The sequence below is a fragment of the Pangasianodon hypophthalmus genome, chromosome 16 (genome assembly GCF_027358585.1).
Source record: "Pangasianodon hypophthalmus isolate fPanHyp1 chromosome 16, fPanHyp1.pri, whole genome shotgun sequence".
Lineage (NCBI taxonomy): Eukaryota > Metazoa > Chordata > Actinopteri > Siluriformes > Pangasiidae > Pangasianodon > Pangasianodon hypophthalmus.
In genome coordinates this window covers 3,550,447-3,574,230 of record NC_069725.1, presented here as the reverse complement: position 1 = coordinate 3,574,230, position 23,784 = coordinate 3,550,447, and the positions used below count along the sequence as shown (strand labels likewise).

The window sequence follows — 23,784 nt, the reverse complement described above, 5'->3', positions numbered from 1 at the left end:
CACATTTCTTTTTTTTTTTATTTTTAGAATTTTCAAAATTCTAAAACTTTCTGTTTATTTTCAGGTTTAAATAATTTTCAGTGTGGTCTCAGACTTTTGGACCCCACTGTATGGACCAGGCAGTCGCAGAGAGTCTCCCTGCGGCGGGAAAAGCATCACAACTGCAATTTATTTAACTAAATTAGGTAACAAACCTCAGAAGATCAAGAAAAAGATCATGATGCTATCACAACATACATCTATCACAATACACTTTTCTGAAATATCACAGTATCTTTTTTAAAAAATAATTTTCTATATTTTTATGTATGTATTTTTATAATAATAATAATAATAACAATTTATATAGCACTTTGCAAACAAAGCTTACATAAGGCTTTATTCTCCTCTTAAAAATGTGTCCATGGATAAATTGCAAAATAGCAATTTCACTGGAAGCAGCTGATTTAATGTAAAAAAAAATCAGTCCTAAATAATTTATCTACAATTTGTGCAGTTATAGAGTGAAATGTCATATCCTGTCTATTGATATTTTCTCTAAGAAAACTGAATTCATGGCTGTTTGTCTCACATGCTGAAGTTTGGAAAATAAGTAAATCATACAGTATTAAATTACAGCTCTATGAGCTATTATAGTTATACTGACAACCTGAACTCTAATCTCTCTCATAACGCTTTCTTTAATAATCTCCTTTCTCTCTCTCTCTCTCTCTCTCTCTCCTCATTTCCCCCGATCCCTTGCTCACCGCTGCTCCCCTGGTAATGAATGGTAAACCTGATGTTTCGGTATCGTTCTCCTGGAACCCAGCTCAGATTCACAGTCGTTTCTCCAACTGTTGTGTTTATGGAAGTTGGTGGAACTGGAAAAAAAAAAAAAAAACAGAAAAAAAAATAATGCAGATGTTTAATCAAAAATAATGTCTCTCTGTATTGATGAAGGGAAACACACAAAAATACCAAACTCTACAGAGAGAACATGTAATAAACAGATAGTGGAGATAAATACTACATTGTTTACTTTTTTAATGTAATCCTTTAGTGAAAAAGAAACTAAATTTATAAATTTATATCTGGAATTTATATATATATGTGAAGCTGCTTTGGGACAATATGCATTGTTAAAAGTGTTATACAAATAAAATGGAATTGAATTGAAACCAAGCTTCAACCTCACTATGGGAAATGCAGTTATGTACTAAATTGGCTACGACTCAGCACTTTCTATTGCAAATGTTCATCAGATCCTCCTACGGTTCATTCCAGGCTTTCAGAAGTTCACTTCAGGATGCGATTTAGAAATTTAACTGATCTTAAAACCTGAATATTGTGTCCAAGTCTCACCCTTGCTTCAGTGATGATCTCACATGGATCCTGTAGAACTGTACGAGCTGCTGCTGTAATCATAAAGAGTGTTCTGCTGCTCATCCCAGGACTCAGCGTGTTTTCACACTTGGCACAAATACTCAAGTCCGCTCCCAGGACCGATTCAGGGTTCGTTTAAAGGCGGGGCTAATAATAATAGTTTATTTTGCATTCGCAGAGTGGAATTCTTTCCGAACTGTGGATCAATTGCATAATTCCATACGTCAATTTTGGGCACGCAGTTATGCAAAATGGCAGGCATCCCTTTTAAGGTCATCCATTTGCTTATGTTTTTTTAAATAAATTTTCACGTAAGTGGTGAAAAATAGCACTTTTTGGATGCTCGCCATGCCAAATCCTGGAGCCAGAGTACTTTTAGTCTTGCAGTGTTTTTCGCAAAGCATTCACACCACAAATGTGAGTGAATTACAGCACTCCAGTCCCATGGACATCTGCTTTTATAGATCAATAACAGCAATAACTCTTTCCCTGGTATCACAGAAGTACAGTCAGGAAGAAACGTGACAAGCTGAACCAATCACATTACTCGGCACTCAGCAGTAAGTGCGGTTAGCTTCCACACATGATCTGGACCGTGCCACGGTTTAGTTAAAGAGACCGATCCCAGGCTCAAAAACCGCTTTCACATGTCATAACAGTTTCTAAAGTGGATTATTGGAATCTGAACAGAACAGGAAGTATGTCTTTACCTCCATCGAGCAAGGTGGTGGCATTAACATGGATGGTTTCTCCTTCTCCAGCATCAGTAAAAGCTTTCAGGGAGAAAATGTAGTAATTTTTCGAGTCCAGTTTGTCGACTTTGTACTGCGTTGCTCTCGGATCTTCAATCTTCACCGTCTGTAGCGTGCTGAGACCTTTCTCCACAACTAAAGAACATAAAAATAATAATAATAATAATAATAATAATAATTCTCATAGAGGCTTCTTGATCTGCTTCCTGTTGTTATACATTTCCTGCAGTCCAGCTCCGCCCCCCTGACCACACCCCCTGATCATTATTAGCACTTGAGAACTTGATTCTCATCTTGTCCGTTACTCAGATTTCTAGTCACATGCTAATTAAAATATGACGTACGCTCTTGGTACATTATGATGTATCCTCTCAGGATCCCATTAGTTTTGTGGGGTTTTTTCCAGAGGAGCATCAGCTCGGTCTCCGATGGACTCTCAAATCTGAAGTTTGATGGACGGCCAGGAGCTGAAAGCAGGAGAAGAGAAAGAGTTAGAGGTTATTACAGGTGTCTTACAATTCTGACACACATTCACACACACAGGCAATATGAAAATTTTTAAGCCATCTTAATCCACAGAATAGAATATAGAAGGAATAAAATACTAGAAAAGTCTTTCGTGTGTGCAATGAGACAGTAAAAAGCTCAGGTTTAACTCATTTCTTTCTCAAAGACCTAAAAGTTTTTTTTTTTCTGTTTGTCAAACAAAATGGGTGCTTTATATTTCTGAGCAAAAATGGGCCAAGCCCAAAAAATTGCAAATATTAAGCTTTTTTAATGGTCTTAACAGCAATTCATTGGTCAGTAAATGAGCAAGAATCAAACACATGCACTCCTGAGAGCTCCTGTGCCTCCATTTGCTGGTTTCCTTTTGCTGCAGCGAACTGTTTGTTTGGGGAAAAGCTAGAAACAGGGAAATTCACTTCTATAGTCTTCTTGTAAGCAAAGGAAAAATCATGATAATCATTAAAATGTTTGATGCAAAATTCAAACTAACACATGTCTAGGTGTACAAAACTTTCCAAAAATATCTTCTGGGATGTTTTTTTTTTTTCTTAAAAGATTAGTCATTATTTAAAGAAATCAAAGGGAAAAGCTCTCCCGTACTAACTTCCTTTATCTATTTGTTTAATTATCGCTAATTTCCTGACCAATGATTTGTTGTTAAGACCATTAAAAGCTTAATATTTTGCCATTTTGGGCTTGGCCCATTTTTTTTTGCTTTTTTTTTGGCTAATACAGCCAATATTTACATATATATTTTTTATATATACATATAAAATGAAATTTTGGAAAGAAAACAAGAAATAATTGAGAACATACTTAATAATTAAGAAATAATTTCTCTGTAAAACTGTGATATGCTTCAAATCATTCTGAATCAAAAGGGACAGAAGTTTTTTTAAATTTAGTTTTCATGCATGAGACATTTTCTCATCATCATTTTATCCTTTATTATTTATTATTTGTTATACGTGTTTTTATATGTATTATTTATTATTTGTTACATGTTATTTTTTAATTAAACATAAAATTTACACAGAAATAAAAAAAATCTGACACTATTGCTGGGTTGCCAGGTCTGTGTAACAAAATCAGCACAAAAACATCTCAAATTCAATATCAGAAATACTAAATTTGCATAAAATTGAGAAAAATCTTAAGACAGTCATCAGAATCTAGGCTTGCTAATTTAAGCAGGAAATGATGTAAGAAGCAGCCGCATTATGACTTGATCACGATAGCCAGATGATCTCTGATGTTAATTCGCTTTGGCTCACCTCCCTCAGATGTGCTGAAGTAGGTGGGACTAGACAGAGGCCCCTCCCCTTTGCTGTTGAAGGCTGTGATGGACAGCTCATAATTGGAGTAGAAGTCCAGACCACTCACGATCGCCTCGTCTTTTCCCTTAACGACGATCACTTGTCTTTCCTCCTCACTCTCCATCGCTCGCTCCATGTCTCGCACCATCTCTCTCACCGTAGCTAGCGCTCGCTTCTCTTTCCCTCTGTGTGAATGGTCTCCTCTGGAACCCAGCCTCCTCAGGTAGATCTGCACACACACACACACACACACACACATACACAAGATGTCAAACCTCAAAGTGCAGAAAATGGGTACAACACTGTACCAGGAAGCCCCTATCTCACTGGCATGTGCGACTTTATTTTGAATTGTCATGCTTTTCAAAATGAAGAAAAGTGACCTGAAGAAAAAGAAAAAGAAAAGAAGAGGAAAAGAGGAAGCCGAGTTGTCCTAAATGCTCGAGATAATCTATTGATGAAATAATTAAGGATGACATAATTGTAGATTAAGCTATAAAGTAATGCAATGCTACCCCAACATCATTTTGTCTTGATAGCTCTGTTTTTAAAGTATATATAAATAATATATAAATAAAAATAGTGTGATGAACAATGTTAATAAAGAGAAGAAAAATGGCAGGAGGGCCCCTCACATTTTCCGCACACTCACCCATCTTCGCAGGTTCATCTCCTGATTTTTGTGAAAATTCTTATTTTGTGATGATCCATATTTGGGGAAGTCTTCACGGTTGTCCAATTAAATGCTTTGCAGAACAATACATGTCCCGCCCCCAGAGGTGCGTCTTGCTATACATTCGCAGCTCTTTAGCAGTAAACCAGGTTCGTCAGTGTGTTTTTGGCTATGCTTGCTACAGTATTGCTACTTGATTGAGAATGAATGGTTGGAGTTTATTGGGCTAAGCGAGGACACGAGTCTGTCTTTATACTCCGTCCTTAAAGAGTAAAAGGCTCACATTAATCTCTTAGCTAGCTCACTAAGCTACTGTCAGTTGGGTTTAGAATAATGGTTATGTCTGCGTTATTAACGTACCCTGTAGCCAAGAAGATGTCCACGCACAGACTCTCTACTGACTGGATCCCACACGACTGACGCGGCTGTAGCGTTAACCAGATTCACTATTATTTGAGTCGGGGCCTTCATGGGGACTAGAAGAGACAGAGAGAGAAAAGAATCACTGCAATGATGAAGTTCCTCAATCTGTAGCTGTGATTATAGTCGTGTACCTCTCAAAAGTTAGGACACACCTTCTCTTAGAAGGGTGTTCATTCATTTTCTACTATTTTAGAATAATAATGAAGACATTAACAGTGTTCCTGGTGAAACTTTGTTTGTTTTTAAGTAAAAAAAAAAAATTTGTTAAAAATACTTTTATAACACTTCCTATTTCTACTGATAATGAACTATCATGTTCGAATGCAGTCATAAGGCATCATTGTTCGAATTATTTACGAAAATGCATTACACATTATAGCTTTCTTTATCATGCGTTGTGAATTGTCAATATGACGCATTATAAGAAGTGTTCTTAACACATTAGATTACTCATTTTTTTTCATTAATAGATGAAAAAAACTAGTGCGAGAAATAAAACATTGGAAATTTTTGTTTAAAAAAATCCTAGTGCTGAACTTCTCTGGAATTGGAAATTATACGTGTTATAAACACTGCTTTAAATGCATTCTGATAACCATTAATAAATGCATTATAAATGTCATGATAAACTGTAATGCCTCTCCATAAATATTTAGAACAATGTGTATAAAGCCTAAGTAATGCATCATAACATGTTATGAATATATTCATAGATCATTAGACATATAGCCTTAATAGAAAGTATTACCATACATTTTGTTTCAGAATTAAATTTGTACCATAATTCAAAAATAATTTTGTACTATGGTATTTTTTAATTTAGAATCTAATTTTAACAATAAGCCTTTATCGAAATGTCTTAAAAATGTTGTCCAGGTTTTGGAATTGTAATGTGTATATTCTAAAGGTCAAAATCTGACATTTATGAAAGTCTGCATCATCCTGCATACTCACTTAGCAAAGAAACACTTCGTTTTTGTAATTGATTATTAACAGCAACTTATGTTATAGCAGCTATAAACAGTCGTTCCCTCACCAGGCTCTCTGTTTCCTCAGTGTCTTTAAGATAATGACACACACACACACACACACACACACACACAATGCAGCTTGTCATGTTACCAAAAAACCTCTGACTGTTACAAGGATGCTGGAGACTCGTTCCAAAAATTGTTAAATAAACATTACACTATGTTACAGTATCTATGTGCCACTTGTTAATTTAAGTTAAGAGGGAATAAGTGAAGCGTACGGTCTTCTCCGGAGTAGCCAATGGCAGCCTCTGGACTCGGTCCGTCGCCGACGCCGTTCGCCGCCTGCACTTTGATCTCGAAGGGCACGAAGGTACCTGTTTTGTTGACTATAAATGGAGGATGAGAAACAAACGCAGACTGCCAGGGCTCCTCAAGGCCGGCTGCGTCACGCCAAAACACTTTATACCCGAAACCTGGGCCATTAAAGTGCCTCGGCTCCAGCTCCTAAAGACAGAGACAGAGAGAGAGAGAGTGAGAGAGAGAGAGAGAGAGAGAGAGATTTCTAGAAAGAAATTCATATTGACTGATTTTTAAATGTTTTTTTGGCTTCTCTAGTGATTCTTAGGCTTTACTATGTCATTCTGTCTGTCTGACTGTCAAATCATTTAGAACATATTAAAATATAGATATAAATATTTTAAAATATTGTTGTTTATTACAGTTAGAGATCAGACAGCAGCTTTAGATTCTGTAGTTTTTCTTATAACTGATGGGAATAGCTTAACTAAAGTAACAAGAAGATTTGCTTTCACCTACATTAATACATCCACTCAGTGACCACTTTATTAGGAACACCTGTACACCTGCTTATTCATCCAACAATCATGTGGCAGCAGCGCAATGCAGGAAACCATGCAGATACACATCACGAGCGTCAGTTACACAAAGTCTGTTTACATTAAGCATCAGAATGGGAAAAATGTCAGCTCAAAAATCTGATCTCTTTTACCATGGCATGGCTGTTGGTGCCAGATAGGCTGGTTTGAGTGTTTCAGAAAATCTTCTGTGATTTTCACATTTCTAGAGTCTCTAGACTCAGAATGTTGCAAAAAAACAGAAAACAAACATTGAGCTGCGAGAGGTAAGAGAGGTCAGGAAGACTGTGCTAACTCAAATAACCACTATTTACAACCGTGGTGAGCAGAAAAGCATCCCGAAACACACAAAACGTCAAATCTTGAAGGAGATGAGCTACAGCAGTGGAAAAAAACAACATCGGGTTCACTCCTGTTAGCCAAGAGCAAGAATCTGAGGCTGTAGTGGGCAGACTCACCAAAACTGGATTGGAAAAAGACCATTTTTTTTTGTTGTTTTTAAGTCTGTGAACATTAACTGAAGCACTTGATCAGTATCCGTGCGATTTTCTAGATTCTGCCATGTGATTGGCTGGTTGGATAATAAAGTTAGTTGTAAGAGTGTAGAGGATATTCCATCACTCCATACCTCCCATGTGATGATCATGCTGTCTGGATTAGTAGATTCACTCCTCACGTTCGCCGGGGTCATGTCAGGCTCTGCAAAAATCGGGTGACAATTAGAGGTCCTTGTGTGATGTGATTTTAGAGGGAACAAAGCAGTGAACAGCTACCATTAGCTAGCTAGGAATCTTTCTTGTTTGTTTTTGTTACATGTGACCAACATTAGGAAAATATTGAGATGGCAGACATCTAATCTAAACTCTACTTATAATAATACTTATAATAATGATATCATAATAATGAATAACTATACTAATAATTAACCTCCATTTTGTATTTGTAGATCAACACATGCTGTTTTCTTGTTTACATTTAGCTAGGTAATGTTACATAACCAGACAGGAAATGTATGTGAGACTAGATATCATACACATCCTGTTAAGGTGATGATGGTGTTACCTGCAGCAGGTGTGGTGTACGAGTCAGACGGATCGCTGAAGCCACTCGCGCCGATCTCATTAACCGCCGCCACTCTGAAGTGGTACGTGCAGAAGGGAAGCAGAGAAATCTCCAGGTGATGGATTTCAGCAGGAACACGCTTCAGCTCCTTCCAGCTCGCTGCTTCTAAGTGCAGATCTTCTCGCATCTCAATCACAAACTCTACAGGAGCAGAGCGAGAGACTTGTCAGGCTTCACACACTAATACAGCTTTTCTTAAAATTTGTTCTTAAATAAGATTTCATTCTTTAAAACGCTGTGCTCTGATTGGCTCAGAGAACTGATGAGGTTTCACATATATATATATATATATATATATATATATATATATATATGTATGTATATATATATATAACTCAACTGAATTATTAGGAATAAATTAAAAATTAGGCAAATGTAAAAAACAAACAAACAAATAAACAAATTCAAATGTTTGGATAAATATTGTTTAGATAAATAGTGAATACATAAATACATACATAGAACATTTTATACAACAATGCTACATTTGTTTATGTACCCATTTTTTTTACGTATCTATTTTATATTATAAAAGTTCGATTCAATTATATTTGTATAGCTTTTTATTGAGTCCTTATTATACAGTATATAACATCATATTCTAGCATATTATAACATAAAATATTATATTTATTTAATTATTTTTACTACACTTATTTAATTAGTCTAAAGATTCTGCCACATTAACTTAAACATGTTATCATCTCAATAAACGACACAACAATTTAAAAAATGAAGACAGGATCTTCAGATAATGATAACAAATAGTGTATTTTAATATATTTGTGGATCATACAGTACGCGTCCACTTCACTGCAACGTCACTGTGCCGCATGCTGCTCATTTCAGTGCAGAGCTCTGTCGCAGTCTCCCAGTGCATGATGGGTACAGTGAAATCTTCACAGAAGCTTTCTGATTTGCTGTAACCGTAAATCTAGTCAGTGTCCCAGAAACAATGTATATCAGTATAAAGGTGAATTACCGAGCACAGGGCTGTTGTTGTCGTATCCGGGGCTCCAGGACAGAGTGACGCTGCGACTCTCCTTCTCATCCAGCTTCAGTGACTGAGGAGGTTCAGGCTTATCTACAGGGGGATAGATAATACTCACTCATTCACTCAGTCTCCTACCCATACACTCACTCCTTCATTTATTCACTTACCCATACACTCACTCCTTCATTTATTCACTTACCCATACACTCACTCATTCACTCAGTCTCCTACCCATACACTCACTCCTTCACTTATTCACTTACCCATACACTCACTCCTTCATTTATTCACTTACCCATACACTCACTCATTCACTCAGTCTCCTACCCATACACTCACTCCTTCATTTATTCACTTACCCATACACTCACTCCTTCATTTATTCACTTACCCATACACTCACTCCTTCACTTATTCACTTACCCATACACTCCTTCACTTATTCACTTACCCATACACTCACTCCTTCACTTATTCACTTACCCATACACTCACTCCTTCATTTATTCACTTACCCATACACTCACTGCTTCACTTATTCACTTACCCATACACTCACTCATTCACTCAGTCTCCTACCCATACATTCACTCCTTCATTTATTCACTTACCCATACACTCACTCCTTCATTTATTCACTTACCCATACACTCACTCCTTCACTTATTCACTTACCCATACACTCCTTCACTTATTCACTTACCCATACACTCACTCCTTCACTTATTCACTTACCCATACACTCACTCCTTCATTTATTCACTTACCCATACACTCACTCCTTCATTTATTCACTTACCCATACACTCACTCATTCACTCAGTCTCCTACCCATACACTCACTCCTTCATTTATTCACTTACCCATACACTTGCTCCTTCATTTATTCACTTACCCATACACTCCTTCACTTATTCACTTACCCATACACTCACTCATTCACTCAGTCTCCTACCCATACACTCACTCCTTCATTTATTCACTTACCCATACACTCCTTCACTTATTCACTTACCCATACACTCATTTATTCACTTATCCATACACTCACTCATTCACTTATGCACTTATTCATGTACCCATAGGTTCACTCAGTTACTCATCTAATCACTTACCCATACACTCGCTTATTCACAAACCCACACATTCACTCACTCACTCACTCACTCACTCACTCACTAAACTCTAATTTAATTGATATAGATGGTTGAGAGATTCTCACCAATCACAGTCAGTGATCCAGTGGTCATATCGAAATCCAATCTGGTGATGATCTCACACGTGTAGTGTCCAGCATCTTCAGCGTGGATGTCAGAGATCCTCAGTGATCCATTTTCAAAAACTGTGTATCTGCCGATCACACGAACAAATAGATCATTAAATATAGCTATTCATTAGGCCCGGAGTTAGTAAGTAGTTGATGAAAACACAAAGTATTTTGTGTTTTTATGAGCTGCTTAAACAGAAACGGAATTCGTTTTCCAAAAAATGAACAAACACCACTTTCGTTCCTGTAAAAGGAGAGAATGAGAGAATGAGAGAGAGAGAGAAAGTGAGAGTGTTTACTTGTCATCTGGAGGTAATGTTGTGATTTTTTGTCCATCTTTCCTCCACTGGATTAAGGGCTTAGAGAGTCGAGCGTCCACCTCGTACCTGCACGGCCAAACCAACGAGCGTCCACTTAATATCCGGTGGTCATGAAGAGGGGACACGATCCGGGTCTTGTCTATGAGAGAAAGAGCAAAAAGAAAATGAATAAGAGAAGACAGATAAGATGATAAATAGAAAGAAGTTGAGACAAAATAGAATAGAGAAAGAGAGACAACAAAAAAAATTAACAATAAAAACAAAGACAAAAATGAAATAAAAATGAAGGAAACCAAAAGTTTAATGTAAAGTAATAAAAGTAATAAATAAAAATTTTTTTTAAATTAAATAAAAAAATCTAAATGGAAGAAGAAGACTGGAAGGAAAAAGAAAAGAGACCGAGTAATAAAGTAAAATAAAAAAAAAAATAGAAATTAAGCAACGTTAAAAAGAAAGAAAGAAAGAAAGAAAGTCATAACCACATCCATATCTGTGACTGTATAAAAATCTTATTGTGTGTGTGTGTTACTTACTCAGCACCACCAGCAGTGCAGTAATGGACACATTGGTGTGTGTGACTGAACACAGGTACGTTCCTGCGTCCTCGTGGCTCACGTTGGTGATGTGTAACGTGCCATTGGCCATCTGGGACATCCTCGGGTTGGACAGAACCGGACCGAACTCCTCACTCTCCCTGAAGAACGCGACAATATCGCGTGTGTATAAATAACATAACACCATTACACACGTGTGTATAAATAATAAAAACAATTACACATGTGCATAAATAATAAACACTCTTCACTCTACCTAAATAACCTAAAATGATTAATTAATAAGGACTTCATTATTGCATTATTGTGTTATTGTGTTATTGTGTTATTGTGTTATTGCATTTGAGAATGAACACACTGATGGTTAATGACAGAGAGACAGAAAACTGACCAGCTGATTTGGGGTCGTGGAGAACCGAAAGTACTGCAGCTGAGAGACGCCATGGATCCCTCCGTCACCTTATACACTCGACTGTCATCAGTCAGAATCTGAGGGGGCAGTTCTGAGAGAGAGAGAGAGAGAGAGAGAGAGAGGGAGAGAAAGAGAGAGAGAGAGAGAGAGAGAGAGAGATCTATCAGGTAAAGTTAAAGCATATTATAAATTGATCTCCACAGTTAGTGCTGGACACAAAGAATAATTAAAGAAAGAAAGAAAGAAAGAAAGAAAGAAAAAGAAAGAAAGAAAGAAAATGAAGACGGCTAAAACATAAAATTGTAAAAAAGAAAAAATAGGTAATGTAGAAAGAAAGAAAGAAAGAAAGAATGCAAGAAAGAAAGAAATGGGATAGCAAAAAAGGAAAATAAGAAAGATAGAATTGAAAATTTAAAAAAGAATGAATGAAAGCAAAAGAAAGAAAGAAAGAAAGAAAGAAAGAACATAGGAAGGAAAACAAAAGAGAAAATAAAAGAAAATGATAAATGAGAAGAGCTATATAGAATTATAAAAAAAGAAATAAAGAAAGAATGAATGAAAACGAAAGAAAGAAAGAAAGAAAGAGAGCGGTACAGAGTGATGACTGACCGACGACGTGGATGTAGGTGTTAAGGAGGGCGGTGCCGTGTTTATTGGAGGCCTCACACTGATAGACGGCCGTGTCAGCGAACTGAACATCAGTCAGGATTAAAGTCCCGCCTTTTACACTGCGCCTCGGCTCAGGAGCCGTCTCTGACCACGACATGGAGGAGAAACATTTACACACTTACACTTACACATATAAACATGTGAGTTACTTGCTGTTACAGAAAATTAATCAACACCTTCTGACCAATCAGAATCGAGAATTCAACCGCACTGTGGTATAAAACATAATAATGTAAGAAAGAAATAAGAGAAAGCAAGTGTGTGTGTTTGTTTGTGTGTGTGTCTGTGTGCGTGTATAATAGATACAAGTGTGTGTGTGTTTGTGTGCTTGTTTGTGTGTGTGTGTGTATGTGTGTGTGTACCTGAGAGGGGCACTCCATTAATCTTCCATGCTATGTGTGGTGTAGGAATGCCCTCAGCGTGGCAGTCCAGTCTGACCATCTCTCCCGGTGAGTACAGCGCACTCTCAGGCTGCTTCGTCCAATAAGGAGCGGCTGGACACAAACAACAACCAATCAAAATCAGCCAAAACATGTTTGGTGCCTGACATCGGCTTCTGTAGGTTTTTTTTTTTTTTTAGTCTAGTGCGTTGCTTCCTGGATTGTGTGCAAAAATATTTGTGAGTGAATGCAAAAACTGTTGTGAGGGAACGCAACACTATTGCAAGAGAATGCAAAATTTATTGTGAGGGAACACAAAACTACTGAGAGGGAACGCAAAACTATTCTGAGGGAATGCATAAATAATTGCAATAGAATGAAAAACTACTGTGAGGAAAAGCAAAACTACTGTGTGGGAATGTAATACTTTTGCAACGGAATGCAAAAAATTATTGCGAGAGAATGCAAAACTATTGTAAAAGAACGCAACCCAATTGCAAAAATTATTGCGAGGGAAGGCAAAAGAAGTATTACAAAAAGAAATCATTGTGACCCTTTGGGAGTTCAGTATCAGACTTCTCCTGAGTCCTGAGAGTTGCATTTTCTACATCCTGATACTCCGACTTTTCCACCTTAAGTAGCAGAAAAGTCAGGCATAAAAACTTTTTTGCAATATTCAGGAGTTTTATTTTAATTTTCAAGCTTTTTTTATATTTTTTATTTGAATGTTCAATATTTGCATAGAGCTAGAAGTAAAACCCCATAGTGTGTGTATAAACGTGTGTGTAAATGTGTAAAGGCTCTAAATGGTTTAGCTCCCACGTATCTAGCCAGTCTTCTAACACGTCACAATCCACCACGCTCCTTAAGATAAAAAAAAACTCCGGACTTCTGGTAGTTCCCAGAATATCAAAGTCTACAAAAGGAGGTAGAGCGTTTTCGTATTTAGCTCCTGAACTTTGGAATAGCCTTCCTGACAGTGTTCGGGGCTCAGACACAGTCTCCCAGTTCAAACATAGATTAAAGACATATATCTTTAGCCAGGCATACACTTAACACACACCATAACCTTGTGCTTCAGTACATCTGATTAATTGCAAATTATGACTTAGGGCTTACTAATATTTGAACAGCAGCTACGCTAATTCCTTTTCCACTTGTTTCCCTTCTTCTACCCATCCCCGAGGCACATAGAGATTGTGCCAGCTCCAGTAGACGAGGCCAACCCTATGAGGATCCTGAGGCATCCAGAGATGGACCTGCTCCAGCCGGTTTCTGCCTCATGAGGATTCGGGTGTTCAAAGCAACCATAGGGTGCCAACCCTATGTGGACTTTTTTAGGACTTTGAGGAAGACAACAACCTACATGACTATAAATAAATATAGAAAGGACATTGTTCATATCAAACTCTCCAGTGTCACCCAAATGAGGATGGGTTCCCTTTTGAGTCTGGTTCCTCTCAAGGTTTCTTCCTCATATCATCTAAGGGAGTTTTTCCTTGCCACAGTCGCCTCAGTCGCCTCAGGCTTGCTCACTAGGGATAATTCTGTCTAAGATCTAGGACTGTTTGCATGTTTTTGTTTCTGTTTGCATGCTTTTTGTTTCTTATGTTCTGTAAAGCTGCTTTGAGACAATGTTCATTGTTAAAAGCGCTATACAAATAAAATTGAATTGAATTAATTACCCTCCACGGTGACTGTGTACGAGCGTGTTATTTGTCCCATTATATTAGAGGCGGTGCAGGTGTACTCTCCATCATCACTCTCCGTGATGGAAGCAAACTCCAGCCACCGGTCGAAGCGCTCCTTAGTTGCTTGACTGGAGGAAAGCGGAGCGTCTTTCCTTTCCCATTGGACTATGGGAGTCGGCCTAGAGCACAAAAACCACACACACACACACACACACACACACAAAAAAAAAAAAAAACCCAAGAGGAGAGAGCTTCTCAGTTTGGATCTTTGCTGCTTTCTGCCAGCTTCTTCCATATCTTCTATATTTTCATGACGAAACTAGGATGGAAACAGCTACATTTCCTACAGCTTATACCTAGCATAACATTTACTGACATATGATTTCATACTTACAGGCCATGTGGAATACACTCCAGGATGAGAGTCTGGCCTCGGAGGGCAAAATAATGGGTCTGTGCTTTCTCAGGTTGGTGGAAACCGGGTGGTCTGTTCACTACCTCGTTGGCTTTAAGAAAAAAGGGAGCAGTATGTTAGCAGTATAGACATGAATTTTGTGTCATAAATAAATTGCAAGCATAAGTTGAGACAAAAAATACTGTAGTTAAATCTTAAGCTTAACCTTAAAAGTGTGCATTTTAGCTAATCTAATAATTAGCATCTATTAGTTGGTGGCCCATATTTGATTTTTTTGTTTCTTAAATAAACTAAAAATTCAATGTAAAAAAAAAAAATACAGTTACAGTTTGGGGTTTAGTTGTTAGTTTATTAGGTATGGAGAAGTGTAACTGGAGTGTTACTCACAGGGATTAACAATGAGAGAAACTGGCTCTGTGGATAAAATGGTTCTGGCTTCGACGTACTGGGTGTAGCAGGTGTAATCGTCTCTGGTGTTGCTGGTCAGCACATTGGCGAAGTACAGATTACCATTCAGGCCAATGGTGATGCGGTCACTTTGCTTAATATGCATCAATTCTGAGGAGAAACACAACAAGGCTGTTATGCTAGCATGGCAAAACTCGCAATCATGCTAAACTCTAGCGTTAAACGTGAGCTCTGGGACATCAGGGTGGTTAGTAACTTTAACACTCCAGCAGGAAATGAAGAAATGACTCACTCTTGTCCATCCAGTGGATGTAAGCCTCCACTGAGCTCTTTGGAATATTGCATTGTAGCACCACACTGTCACCCTCGTTAGCGATCTTCACCACTTTCTTCTCTTTCACTGAGACTGGAATGGCTGTAGGAGTAAAATATAAATATGCTTGTAATTTTTATAGCTTTATCTAAGAGCTCATAAATGTACTTCAATACTATAATTAATGATTACAGCTGTATGGGTTTGTCATATGAAATAACATTTAGAATGTTACAATTTCATCCAAACAAAGGTCATAGGTAAGGAATAAAACACCTGCGGGTATGCTGTTATAGGAAAATAATCAGTGACAGAAGTGTTTTATTCCTCTTATACCACAGCAATTTTCCAAATTTTTTAAACATCTATTCCATAAAAACATGTACTTTTTATCCATTTATAGTTACATTGAATGTTGTGGAACATCCACGAAACAAGTTCCTGTTATCACGTTATCGCGTTACAGCAGCTATAAACAGTCGTTCCCTCACCAGCCTCTCTTTTTTCTCTGATCTTTCTGACAAATCGCAAAACATCTCTCATCTCATCTCTCCTGAAGACCTTCCTGTGTCAGAAGACTTAAACCTCTGACTGTTACAAAGTGCTGGCACTGGAGACTCCTTCTTTAAATGATAACTAAACGTCTCCTTACAGAAAATTTCACCATCAACTGTTTTTTAAAAATCTGTTTATGTGGAGCGTCTGCCGTACAAGTCCCCATGTGATTTGTTACTGTAGAAGCAATAACGAAATGATAATTAAAATGAATCAACCCCTTCTGACCAATCAGTATCAAGAATCCAACAATGCAGTGGTATATGTAAAAGTACTAATGCTAACCATAATCACTTTTCATAACATTTAATTAGCATTTGTTAATGATATATTAATGATTTCTTGCATCTGCCTTTGGTGAATATTATTAAGTGACAGATATAACAAAACATTTCTAAACTTTTTTTTAACCATGTTGCCAAGAGCTAGCTAGAGTTAGCTAGCTAGTAATGTTACATTATCTAGCTAATGTTAGCTATGCAGACAAGATTAGCTAGATAGTGAATATCCAAGAACTTAAGCTTCCATTCTTATATAGCTAGGCAAACTATCTAATTTGAAATGTGTTTGATACACACGACTTCCTGAATTAAGGATTGAATTAAGAATTAAATAACTGAGAAAAAAGTGTGTGTACAACGCTAGTCAGATCATGCTAACAGGTGCAAAGTGGGTGCGTGAAGGAGAAAGAGAAATTGAGAAAAAGATAAACTCACGCTCAGTGATGAGGTGTATCAAGTCTGATTCAGCAGTGCCGAGCTCGTTTGACGCGTAGCATCGATATTTCCCCTGGTAAAATTTCAGCTCTTCACTTTGGTCAGCTGTAAGAATTCCCGAACCGTTCATTTCCTCCATGAACAGTTCACCATCCTTCTCCCATCGATAACTGGACACAAGGTCAGAGTGTGAGGAAGGAGAATGAGTACGCTACCAAGAACTGTCCTTATATCCGCATGTGTCTGAAGTTTACTTCTTTAGCTTTGCGAATGTAGGTATAGGAAGCTAATAGCGTTCAGGTTAATAATGTCCATGTATTGTTAAACATTCACCTCAAAAGACATTAACACCATTTGTACACCATTTAATAAAACAGCAGAATAAGAAAGGAAATATATACATACAAATTAAATCGGAACTACAGTGGCGTGCGAAACTCTAGCACCACTAATGCTAGCGTTTTTTTTTTCTAAATTAATCCATCCACCATCAGGTCAAACACGGGCCTAATTTGGAAGTACATTTATGTTCAGCATTTTCATTACAAACTATATTATAGGCAATAATTTGGGTCAAAAGTAAAATCTTTACATTTTTTTTCAGAATATATTTACTTTTACTTTATTGACAGCATCCACTCAAGGAAAATCTGACTTTATGTACAAAGGAATCAGCATGGTCAATATGACAAATTGGCTAAATCTAAATTTAACTAGTGACCTAGAAACAGTGAAGAATCTTCAATACTGAATATTGAAGGTATTGAACATTTTCTCAATTTGTTTTTTTTTTTCTTTTTCTCCCCAATTTGGTCACCTGCCAATTCCCACCCACCATTTACTCCACTAGTGTACAGCATCTGCCAAGAGGGAAGGGTGAAAGCTAACGTGTGCTTCCTCTGAGACAGGTGAAGTCAACCGACTTTATCATTACTCAAACTGCTGCTCATGCTGCATCACAGGGCAATGTAACGCACTCAAAGGAAAGTGCTATCCGCCCCCTTCCACATACATGAGCTCACAGACGCCCATGATTGGTTTTTGTTGCCATGATTGACAGGGAAGAGAGAGCATATCCCCCCATCCAGAAAGCACGGCTCATTTTGCCATGGATGACTGTGGCATCGTCAGGATTTGAACTCCCGATCTCCGGGTGATTGGGCGGAAGCTATAGAATTTTTCAAAATTCTATAACTTTTTGTTTTGAATGAAAAAAATACCTAGATTTTCAATGTGGTTTCAGACTTTTGTACTCAAAAGTCTGTATTATTAAAAGTCTATTATTATTATTATCATTATTATTATTATTCAAAACACATACTGTATATAAGTCTGCTTTCAAACTTCAATCTGAAGCCAATGCCTGCTACTTGAGTCTAAGCCTAAATTGACACCAACTTTATTCTGCTTCAAAATGGAACAATTTTTTTTTTTTTTTTTTTTTTTTTTTTTAAATGGGAACTAGTTGTAGTTATGAATTAAAGATGTGAGTGAGGAACTGAAGAAAAGTCGGACCACGTGCGTTATAGGATTGGTCTGAGGAATACTTGGATCCAGTCGTTTGGATTTATTGCATCGTACCTAATTAGCATACATTTGAGAAAATCTCAGTTTACAGATACATGCTGTTGCTTTGTTGCTTGCCGTTTTTTTCTGAAATCGCTGCTTTGTGTTGAGTGCGTAAATAGAAACCGTCTGTTGCTTTGTCGTTTGCTAGTGTAAATGTAGGGTTAGCGTCACTGTGGTTTAAATAACTAATTTATGTACATTTTGGGAAACAGAACCAACCAAGTTCATTAGTTCACCACATCTGAGAGTCTGTTTGAGACACCGAATAACTCAACGATGCTGTTTGAACTGGCATGAGTGTGTAATGATTTGTTAAATGTCAGTGAATTTGCAAAAGGCTACACTGGAGGCTATAAACTTCACTTACTTTTTAGCAATAAGAGCTTCATAGCTGCAGTAAAACACCAAAGAAACAAACTTTAAACAAAAATGTCCTGGCTAATGAACCACATTTGGAGATTTTGTGTGCATTCCATTGTTTTGGCAAGCTTTTCTTGCCAAAACGTATTCTTTCATTGCACAAGTGCATTTCAAGAATCTGTAATGAATCTGTTTTTCATTAAATGGCATGAAATCAGAAAGGCCTGAGTGAACTGCAGTTCACACACACAATAACGGCTCTGTTGCATGGAAATGATCTGCAGCTAACGTAACTTTATAAACACGTTTAACTCTATAAACACACTTAGCTCTATAAACATACTTAGCTCTATAAACACACTTAACTCTATAAACATACTTAGCTCTATAAACACACTGAACTCTATAAACAAAAATGTCCTGGCTAATGAACCACATTTGGAGATTTTATGTGCGTTCCGTTGTTTTTGCCAAACTTTGCTTGCAAAAATCTATTCTTTCATTGCACTCGATTGTATTTCAGAAGAATCTGTTTTTCATTAAATGGCATGAAATCGGAAAGGCACGAGCGAACTGCAGTTCACGCACACACAATAGCGTATCTGTTGCACGGAAATGATCTGCAGCTAGCGTTCGTATCAGTGTGGCTGGAAGTCAGGAGGTTAGGAGGTTCAGAGGAGTAAATTCAGATTAATAGTCGGCGGTTTAATTTAATAAACAGCCTTCTGTGCAGGCTTTTGGCTTGACTCGGTCTCTGATAAGGAAATTCAGAGGCACGAGAGGAGATGTCAAGAGTAAATAAAGCATCTGTCTTCCGGCTGAAAAGCTTCCCAGCGGTCATTTGTAAGCACTGGCATTTTAAAATGACTCACGTGGGTTTGGGGTTGCCGCTAGCTTCACATCGCAGAGAGACGTCGTCTACGTAGAAGGCTGTGTACGACTGCGACTGTTGTCTGATCAGCGGAGGCTCTTTCACTGCACACACACACACACACACACACACACATCAGTACAATTACAGTTGTACACACAGTTAAATATCGGAATAGAAAAACAGGCTTTGGTTAAATCCTGACTGTGATGGAGTAGGAGTGGGCGATATGACAAATGATCATTTCTACGATACACGAGATTTTCACGATATGCAGGTTTGCTCACAAACTGCCAGTGATACAGTTGCATTTAAAAACGCTGTAAATAATAATATATTTGTTCATTATTAATTAACACATTTATAATAAAAAGTAATATTATTAATTTAATTTTTTATATTGAAAAATTTTTATTTATGGACAAATAATATATATATATATTTTTTTACATTTTAGAGATTAAGTGCAAAAATTTTAACATCACATCATATGCTTCCAGTCAGTTTGTAATTATGTTTAAAACATCTTTTTATTAATTTCTTTAATGCTTTGGACTCTAAAGAATTTTTAAATGTTTTTAAAAGTTCTGCTGTGGTTTTACCTCATGTGTTTGGTATCATTTTTTTCAGTAGAACTTCAGCTATTAGAATTTATCTCTCTTTTTTTTTTTTTTTTTTTTTTTGCTTTTAGATACTGTACTAATGTAACAGAATTAAACTTTATTGAATAAATGACTGAATTTAATTGTGTTTAATTGAGTATATATTCACAATGTCTTAGAAAAGTGTATTGTGATATATTGTAATTCATCACGATATTGATATTATATCATCATATCGCCCAACCCTATGCTGGACAGTGTGATTCAAAAAGCAAAAAATAGACATTGAAATGAGAGAGAGTTGGAGGGAAAAAAAGAGAAAGAAATACACTCACGGTCAGAAATGTTATCTGTCAGGCCACGTGTAGATGAGTGGAGTGCAGGAATAGAGTCGATAAGAGATGTTAGTCATTAAGCATTAGTAACAGACATGCAAATAGTACACTCTCATATCATGATAATTATTAATATTAACACAGCATTATATTAACTCAAATAAACCATGGCAGCTTGTTACCGTATTAATTGTTATTTAAAATGAAAGCCTATTTCTAGACATCTTTTCTTTCTTACTTTCTTTCACACTTGAACTTTAGAAATAAATGGCTGTCGTGATAATAATCTTATATTTCTTTTATTGTAATTTTAATGTGAGTTATTTGTGTAAATAAATTTGTGAGATATTTTCTTATTTCTTATTTCTTATACCCGAACAGCTCGTAAATCTGGTCCTAAACCACAGCTGCTATGTGACTCTGTTGGAATTAGAGATGGCACGGTACCACTTTTTCTTTTCCGATACTGATACTGAAATATAGATACTGAAGTACAGATACTGAAAACTCACGTATCAGTTGTATCAATACCCATGTGATATTGTTCACTTTAAAATGGGGTTTTTTAGTGTAACTGAAGCACTTCACAGTTAAACTTTTTCACACAAAACTCACTTACATTGTAAATATAGTAAATATAATAAAATATGAAGTATACATGTAATAAAACCAATCCTAACAAAACAAAACAAACAGTCAAGTGTCTTTATGTGTAAAACATTTCCAGATTCCAAAAATGTATTATCCAAATCCAATGCCAATCTTTGCCATTTGTAACAGGATGTATTTTAGATACGTATCCGATATGTTTTCCCCAATATCCGATTCAACATTTTGTTCCTGGTATCTCCCTGATAAGGATACTGGGTACACTGGGTATACTGGGTACTGATACTGGGTATACTGGGTATAATAGGTACTGATACTGGGTATACTGGGTATACTGGGTACTGATACTGGGTATACTGGGTATAATAGGTACTGATACTGGGTATACTGGGTATACTGGGTACTGATACTGGGTATACTGGGTATAATAGGTACTGATACTGGGTATACTGGGTATACTGGGTACTGATACTGGGTATACTGGGTATAATAGGTACTGATACTGGGTATACTGGGTATAATAGGTACTGATACTGGGTATACTGGGTAGTGATACTGGGTATACTGGGTATAATAGGTGCTGATACTGGGTATACTGGGTATAATAGGTACTGATACTGGGTATACTGGGTAGTGATACTGGGTATACTGGGTATACTGGTTACTGATACTGGGTATACTGGGTACTGATACTGGGTATACTGGGTACTGATACCGGGTATTCTGGGTACTGATACCGGGTATACTGGGTACTGATACCGGGTATTCTGGGTACTGATACTGGGTATACTGGGTACTGATACCGGGTATACTGGATATACTGGGTACTGATACTGGGTATATTGGTTACTGATACCGGGTATACTGGGTATACTGGTTACTGATACCGGGTATAGCGGGTATACTGGGTACTGATACTGGGTATAGTGGGTATACTGGGTACTGATACTGGGTATACTGGGTATACTGGGTACTGATACTGGGTATACTGGGTATACTGGGTACTGATACTGGGTATACTGGGTATACTGGGTACTGATACTGGGTATACTGGGTACTGATACTGGGTATACTGGGTACTGATACCGGGTATAGCGGGTATACTGGGTACTGATACCGGGTATAGCGGGTATACTGGGTACTGATACTGGGTATAGTGGGTATACTGGGTACTGATACTGGGTATAGCGGGTATACTGGGTACTGATACTGGGTATAGCGGGTATACTGGGTACTGATACTGGGTATACTGGGTATACTGGGTACTGATACTGGGTATAGTGGGTATACTGGGTACTGATACTGGATTTCATAAAGCGTGATTTAGGGTTAGCTGATATTTACGGTGCATTCTGATCCACCATATTTCTTTGAAAAATCCATTAGATGTGATGTCATGCTGAAACTTCAGTGAGCAGTCGATGCGAAGTGTAATTACAGTGTAATAACAAATATATAGTCTTTTCTTAGTCATTTATCAGCACGTGTGGGAAATGTCAAGATTCCTGACAGTTTCCTCTCATTTCCATTGTCACTGTGCCATCACATTGTCCATGTAAATGACAACACGTAGCTGTTAGCTAGCTAAATCACCTCTGTCATTAGCTAACTTATGTTCATTGTACTATATACAACGTACAGTAAACTGTATATACAACATGCTTTTACAATTTAAGCTAAAAAAAAAAAAAAAACAACAACTAAGAGCATAGTAACACTCTACAAATGTGTAATGGTGTAAGTGTTAGCTAAATAAAGTTATAGTGAGTTGCTATTTTCATTACATCTTTGCAAATTTACATTAGTATGCTAGTAATAAACGTGATTAAGTAAATTTGCTAGTATATTTCAATGAGCTGAACACATCATTAGCTTGGCACGTCTGAGAACAGCCTGAAAGTTTGTGTAGATCTCGACTGAAACTCAAGAGGAGATATAATGTGAGATTAATAGCATCTTTTGTCTCAGGAAAAAAAATGATTTCCACATTTCCTCATTGCTATCTACAAGAAACTATAGAACAAATAAAGAGATCGCTTTTAAGATATCTTTTCTACGGAAACAAATGTGTAGGTTATTCTGTTGAAATAAAGTTGCTAGTAGCTTAGATATTATTCAGTAACTATCATTATACCACAGCGCTGTTAAACTCTCAAATCTGATTGGTCAGAAGGTGCTGATTCATTTTCTATAACAGCAGTGCAGTTGTAAATCGCAGGTTTATATTAATGCACTCCTTCTAATATGTTGAAAAACATGTAACCATTGATACGGTGAAGCTTTCTGCAAGGAAAGGTTTATTTAACATAAATGGAAGGAGTCTCCAGTGTCAAGACAGAATTGTTTATGCATTACGGTTTCTCTGTAATGTTTTTTTTTTTGTTGTTTTTTTTATCAACTTTAAAAGAAAGAGAGTCAAGAAAGGCTAGTGAGGGAATGACTCTTTAGAGTTGCTATAACGTAAGTGATAACAGGAACTAACTTGTTTTGTGGACATTCCACAAAATTAAATGTAATTATAAATGGATAAAAAAGTATGAAATGTTACTCTTTAATTAATAAAAATTGTAGTTCTTGGTAAATCGCTGTGGTATAAAAGGAATAAAGCACATTAGGTCATGCTGTTATTAGGAAATAATAATAATTTGTGTGAAAGCTTATGCTGATCTAATTTAAAACGTGAAATTAAAAGTAAAATGTTGTATTCCTCTCGGCTCTGACATCATTGTTTGCTGGTAAA

At 36.9% G+C, this 23,784-nt stretch overlaps 1 protein-coding gene across 4 annotated transcripts in view; it reads right to left on the bottom strand.

Annotated features, from left to right (window-relative positions):
• The window catches only part of l1camb (L1 cell adhesion molecule, paralog b), a 54,577-nt gene that overhangs the window by 5,013 nt on the left and 25,780 nt on the right, over positions 1-23,784 (bottom strand). For 3 of the 4 annotated variants that reach the window (XM_026944992.3, XM_053240667.1, XM_053240666.1), the window contains exons 3-24: positions 20,436-20,450; positions 19,500-19,602; positions 16,699-16,868; positions 15,407-15,529; positions 15,094-15,264; positions 14,686-14,797; positions 14,286-14,470; positions 12,583-12,714; positions 12,161-12,304; positions 11,531-11,642; positions 11,119-11,279; positions 10,565-10,724; positions 10,221-10,348; positions 8,987-9,088; positions 7,945-8,145; positions 7,511-7,581; positions 6,286-6,511; positions 4,971-5,086; positions 3,896-4,166; positions 2,459-2,581; positions 2,073-2,249; positions 747-860 (exon numbers count right to left, since the gene is read on the bottom strand). In XM_026944992.3, coding sequence (XP_026800793.3) covers positions 747-860; positions 2,073-2,249; positions 2,459-2,581; positions 3,896-4,166; positions 4,971-5,086; positions 6,286-6,511; positions 7,511-7,581; positions 7,945-8,145; positions 8,987-9,088; positions 10,221-10,348; positions 10,565-10,724; positions 11,119-11,279; positions 11,531-11,642; positions 12,161-12,304; positions 12,583-12,714; positions 14,286-14,470; positions 14,686-14,797; positions 15,094-15,264; positions 15,407-15,529; positions 16,699-16,868; positions 19,500-19,602; positions 20,436-20,450 — 3,117 coding nt within the window. The remainder of the gene's footprint in view (positions 1-746; positions 861-2,072; positions 2,250-2,458; positions 2,582-3,895; positions 4,167-4,970; positions 5,087-6,285; positions 6,512-7,510; positions 7,582-7,944; positions 8,146-8,986; positions 9,089-10,220; positions 10,349-10,564; positions 10,725-11,118; positions 11,280-11,530; positions 11,643-12,160; positions 12,305-12,582; positions 12,715-14,285; positions 14,471-14,685; positions 14,798-15,093; positions 15,265-15,406; positions 15,530-16,698; positions 16,869-19,499; positions 19,603-20,435; positions 20,451-23,784) is intronic. The other variant, XM_053240668.1, reaches the window with a different exon arrangement.